This window comes from Barbatula barbatula (genome assembly GCF_947034865.1).
Source record: "Barbatula barbatula genome assembly, chromosome: 21".
Classification (NCBI taxonomy): Eukaryota; Metazoa; Chordata; class Actinopteri; order Cypriniformes; family Nemacheilidae; genus Barbatula; species Barbatula barbatula.
In genome coordinates, this window is record NC_136784.1 from 12664663 (window position 1) to 12670534 (window position 5872).

At 41.5% G+C, this 5872-nt stretch overlaps 1 protein-coding gene across 1 annotated transcript; it reads left to right on the top strand.

Moving 5' to 3' along the window:
• Positions 1–1685: 1685 nt before the first annotated feature.
• hey1 (hes-related family bHLH transcription factor with YRPW motif 1) lies at positions 1686–4740 on the top strand. The gene is made up of 5 exons (XM_079484147.1): positions 1686–1896; positions 2049–2124; positions 2230–2313; positions 2435–2516; positions 3086–4740. Exons 1-5 carry the CDS (start codon positions 1745–1747, stop codon positions 3715–3717), a joined length of 1026 nt encoding a protein of 341 aa, XP_079340273.1. The 5' UTR covers positions 1686–1744; the 3' UTR covers positions 3718–4740.
• Positions 4741–5872: the final 1132 nt, after the last annotated feature.

Here is a 5872-nt window from a genome sequence, read left to right on the forward strand (position 1 = left end):
GTTGCATATTTAGGTGCAAAATTGTTGAACTTTTTTATTAACTAATGAACAATGTGTTAGAGTTTTTTGGATTAGTCCACATAGATTATCAGATACATCATTCTTCTTCAGTTATTTGAAGTGCAACATTGGCGTTGATATATATATAGCTATATATTCATATTTTGTGTTTCATTTAAATTGCAACTAATTGCATCAAATTATTTATTATTAAATATTCATAACTGATATTTGTACAACGAAAAACTGATCCAAGAGCGCATCTGTACTTGAAACACAATACTACAAAAACGATGGGTGCTCCAGAAAGGGTGCTCACACATTTGAAAAACTCGATTCCTCCCAAAAAAGGCAAAATTATTCCACATCCAGCCACGTAGGTCTTTTGATTTTTAAAAAAGCCTTCATTTACAGGGCTACTAAAAAACACCCTGTAAATAAAGGCTTTTTAAACAATATAATATAAAAAGGCTTTTTAAAATATCTACGTGAGTGCCTGGATGGGGAATATCTTTGCATTTTTGGTGGGTGGGATCCCCTTTTTCAAAATTAATAACTAATTGTTGATCAATAAAATGCAATAAAACCTTTATAACATCAGGACTGGAAATATAAACTTTTATGTATAAGAATGTGTAGATTGAAGTAGGCGCTATAACTGATCACGATTCAATCGCCTTTTAGCTTTAACCCTTTAGTCCTTTAGTGAAGTAAATATTCCGTGTATTATTATTCGTAATGATATTTCAACGGTTTGAAAAGAATGTAAACGAAAATGTTTTAAATCAAATTGTGATATTTTTGGCATAATGATATCATCACTGCATATATTCTGAAACTAGCTTACATAATAAGAATACGAATAATAAAACTATTATTATTATTTAAATGTGTATTATTATAATATTTATACACACCAGAAAAACAGTACGATTTACTTGAATTTACTTTCGAAAACTGTGTTCACGACCTTGACACACACACAAAAGCAATTAAATTCCCTTTAAAACTGTGTGCAAAAACTTGACACAAAGAAAATGTAAATCATACGAGTTGATTTTCAGTGTTTACAATTATTCAAATGTGCAATTCCCTAAGTAAGAAATCAAATAATTATGCCGAAGGGTCTAGTAGCTACTGCTGACACGCCAACTGTGCAGCGCATCATGTTTAGCCACCTGTTAAAGACACGACGCATGCACGTTGACTTGCCCGTTTTGATCGCATGTGCCTGAGGGAATGCCCTTAACACAGACTACATGCTGGAGATTCATGAAGTGCATTTAGCCTCGGTGGCTTCCTCGTACACACTGCACTGCTTCGGATGAGTTAGTATTAGATTACAGGTTCACACGCTCAGTCGCAGACCGCCCGTCGCCCCAACCAATTGCCCCATTCATTCCAGCGCCGGAGACGGCCGTCGCCCCTGATTGGTTATCAGCGCTCTCCTTAGAAACTTTCCCACGGCTAACGCGTGCTGACAGCCGGCCAGCCACGCCCTTCAGCTGGGCCAGACAACACAAGCGCCGGCGGAACCGAGGGGCGGAGCTCCGCACTCACGGACGAGCATTCTATTGGCCGTTTGCTGAACGTGTGAAGCGTAACGGGCGGGGTCGAAATGCGATTCAGTCAACCGACCTGTCACTCAATCTCGATGATTGGCTGCCTAAGCGCCTAGCCCCGCCTCTCTTGGCCGGCTGTGGAGTTGAAATGATACCGTGGGAAAGCTTGTCGGTTCATACGGATGAACTTCGGGCGAACGAAACGCAAACGCACGCCGAGGATACGATCCAGAAGACAGCATCCCAAAATGAAGAGAAATCACGACTTTAGCTCCTCGGACAGCGATCTCGACGAGAACATCGAAGTGGAGAAAGAGAGCGCCGATGAAAATGCGTAAGTTTTTTATTGACTCATTTTTGTGAAGCCTGTAACTGTAATATTTGGTTTATTCGTGCACTGAAAAATGTAAGATAAACACGTTAAATGTTGACACGACTAGAAAACAACTTTTAAATGTTTCTTATGTGCTTGTTTTGTTTTTAAAGCGGCGCGAGTTCTCCTCTCGGGTCGATGTCTCCGTCTACAACCTCTCAAGTACAAGCGAGAAAACGTCGCAGAGGGGTAAGTGCGGGTCTCCGTGAAAAACCCTGGAATCTACAAGCGATGTTTAATGCAGAATAGTAATGTTCTTGCTTTGTAATAATGCCTTCACAACCCTTTCAACAGATCATCGAGAAACGCCGTAGAGACCGGATTAATAACAGTCTGTCTGAACTGCGCAGACTGGTGCCCAGCGCGTTTGAGAAACAGGTGAGTCTCAATCACTGCACTTCGCTCGCATCTCATGTGTAAACACCATCATATACATACATCGTGTACCGTTATCGTCGAACGTGGATTGATCTAACCCGCGATCTGTTTTCGTTCCCAGGGCTCTGCTAAATTGGAAAAAGCGGAGATTTTGCAGATGACCGTCGATCATCTAAAAATGCTGCATGCAGCCGGAGGAAAAGGTACTTTTTAAAAACCATAGCAAAGTTGGCGTACCACTTCATAATAGTTTGTATTGAGCATTATTACGATTGAATATAACACATATTACGCTTATAAACTGTACTTGGCTATTTTTTCCTAGCCAAGAAGGCTCAAATGCATTCAAAATATACTTGCATCGAACTTTCATTACAATTTAAGGATGCACTAACTAATGCCCTGTTGAGCATTGCAGTGGATTATAAAAACTTCTAAACTTTTTCATGAACAATACAAATCTTGCAAAGTTTGTTGTTGGATGCACCCTTTGAATTAAGAGATCATGTAAAATTTGGTTATCTTGTGAATTCCCACAGTTCAAAGCACACAACTGAAACAGGACAAACGTGTAAACTTTCTTTTAATCTCTGTAGTTTATCTAGTGGCAATTTGGTTTCATTCTCAGCCACTCCCAGCATGATCCATTTCGGGCACAATAGTCTTTCCTTTCACAAGCTCAAATCATTATTTGCTAAAATCCCTCAACAGCTTTCTCTCTCTCTCTCTCTCTCTCTCTCTCTCTCTCTCTCTCTCTCTCTCTCTCCTGCAGGCTACTTTGATGCTCATGCATTGGCCATGGATTACCGTGGGCTGGGTTTCCGTGAGTGTCTGGCAGAGACGGCCCGTTACCTCAGTATCATCGAGGGACTGGACAACACTGACCCCCTCCGCATCCGTTTGGTTTCGCACCTGAACAGTTACGCCTCCCAAAGAGAAGCTCACTCCGGTTTGGGGCACCTGGCCTGGGGCTCTGCTTTCGGCGCTCCCCCCGGCCATCTGGCTCATCACCTTATCCTTCAACAACAGCAGGGGGCGCCACTCCCACGCAGCACCAGCAGCCCTACATCCTCCACTTCATCATCACCATCTTCCTCATCTCCATCTGCCCCATCCACAGAGCCACATGTCCCCAGCAGGCTGACTGGCACGGTGATTACCGAGGCAGGGCAGACAGGGCTGCTGAGGGTGCCACCCAGTACCTCCCTGCCTCCCGGGCTTACGCCACCTTCAGCGTCCAAGCTGTCTCCACCCCTCCTGACATCACTTTCAAGCCTGTCAGCGTTTCCCTTCCCGCTGAGCGCATTTCCTCTGCTGTCCCCGAGCTCACTGGGCCCCGTGACTGCCTCCAGCAGCCTGGGGAAACCCTACAGGCCCTGGAGCATGGAAATAGGGGCCTTCTGAACTCTAAATGAACATTAGACTCTGATCTCTGTTGACAGACAGTCAAGACTTTCTCTTTATTTAAAGGGAAAAATTATGCAGAAGTGATGTACATGTTTGAATTACCCTGCATCTCATGATCTGAGATGGGTTCAGGAGATGGTCAGGTTCTAGTAGGTTAGTACAAATCTAGTTCTTCACTCAGAGGAGCAAGGTACTATTCAGGTACCTGCCTTACCTTCTTGTTGAAGTAAAGAGATAGAAAAAGAAAGACAGCAAGAGAAAGAGAGAGGTCATTTGAAGCAAAAGCAATGGTGAGAGGCATATAAATAATATTTAAAAAAACGTAAATGGTTAAATTATAGAGTTTTAAGGAGTCTAGGCTTCAGAATGAAAGAATGGTTTAATTTAAAATAAAAAAATGTTCAGCATCCCTATCGTTCGTATTGAGAATCTATGCAATCCAGTTGTGTGACTGATGTTTTGCAACAAAGTCCTCTGCAAATATACAAGACCTATGCAAGCGAGCCTGTATTCCTCACCTGAACTTCATGAGCAATAATAGTACTTTATTTTTATAAAGATTTTAAATAATTCTGGTCAGTGACCTGAAATGTTTGTACTGCGTTTGTGTGTTAGACATGTGTTGTTTGCAGGGAAGTTTCATTTTTAACAGTGACAATCTAGACGCTTTTTCACGAGTGACAATCTCTCAGAAATGCACTAATGTAATCATAATAAACGTTTGTTATTAACAGACTTGTGTGTTCGTGCATACGTGTTCATCCATCATCCCAAATAATCTCTCTCTTTGTCTTGAGGAGTGCTATGGAAAACATTGTTTTTAATAGGGATTTTGCACTGGCATATCAGATATTTCAGAGAGATTAGGAGAACAGATATATTTACATTTATACATCTTTGGATGTTTGTTTTCAGATAATCAAACCTTGACACCACCAATGGAGCTGGAAGAGATGGTGGTACTGTGTCTGTCCCTCACTAACCTGTGTGACTTTCTTGTAATAAAATAATTTTATATTTATTTGTGTTTTGTCACATTTCCATTTGTAAGTTTTATTGCATAGACAATTACAGTGTATGGAGAGAGAGAGAGAGACAATGTTTCAGGTTACAAGCACAACATTTTAATTCTCACAGTAAACTATATTCATACATATTTTATTGTCTATAATTGTTGCCAAAATCTTCAGATCATCCTGTCCTAACATGTGCACATATAAACACAAGCCTTAGATGTGATTTATGTATTGAGATGAAAAGTTCCTTTCATGCCATTGAAATGAGGCTCTGCACATGTCTATAGGCTTGAACCAGTGCCTGTATGCGTGCGTTTTGAACTGATATCAAACACGACCCAGGGCCTTTCTGTGGCCTCTCTATGTATCCAGGAAGCCATTAAGAGCCAAGGGATATCCTGGACAATGGCAGCCCGGACTGCGAGAGTGGGAGAGGGAAGGATAGAGTGAGATGTGAGGAAAAGAGAGAGAGATGGAAATGTGGGAGGAGATGGGTGCACAGTGCAGCTTTGTCCCTGAGCAATCACAGCGGCGTGCTGAGCTCCTGGTGTGGTGAACTCCCACGCTAACACCACTGGTGCGGTGACTACCAGCCAAAGCCATAAAACACATTGCCCACCTACACACCGTCAGCTTCTTTATTTCCCTCTCTCGCTTTAAATCTAGTTCAGAGGCGTTTTTTCGTGGTTTCCCCCTGGGAAGGACTGATTGTGAGATGCATTTGCAAAACCTGTAATTTTAAAAAGACCCCCAGGGGCTGCTAGATTAGAATAATAGCATCGTCAAACTATTTCTGAAGTATGCAAACTTAGTAGGCTTTCTTGTATAGCATAACTGAATGACACACAATCTACCGTACATTTATAACATACGATATGCGTATCATATTAGCAACAGAGAAGCATGACAGACAGGTGTAATCGGAAGTAAGCTATTGTATGTGAACGTACCAGACTTCCGGTTCGTACGCTCTATAAATAACTAGAAGAATAACAAATTGAAGTAATCAATAATAATTGTGCTACAAATAAGTGTTTATATCATTTTAACCATACATTCAAATAATATGGCAAGAAGTACCAGCATAACTAGATGATTACTGAAGCTGTAAAACTCAAAGCATTACCCCGGAAGTC

Coding starts and splice junctions, on each gene's coding strand:
- hey1 (XM_079484147.1), top strand. CDS start 1,745: ATGAACTTCGGGCGAACGAAACGCAAACGCACGCCGAGGATACGATCC. Junction 2,125..2,229: donor CGAGAAAACGTCGCAGAGGG/GTAAGTGCGGGT, acceptor CCCTTTCAACAG/ATCATCGAGAAACGCCGTAG. Junction 2,517..3,085: donor GCATGCAGCCGGAGGAAAAG/GTACTTTTTAAA, acceptor TCTCTCCTGCAG/GCTACTTTGATGCTCATGCA.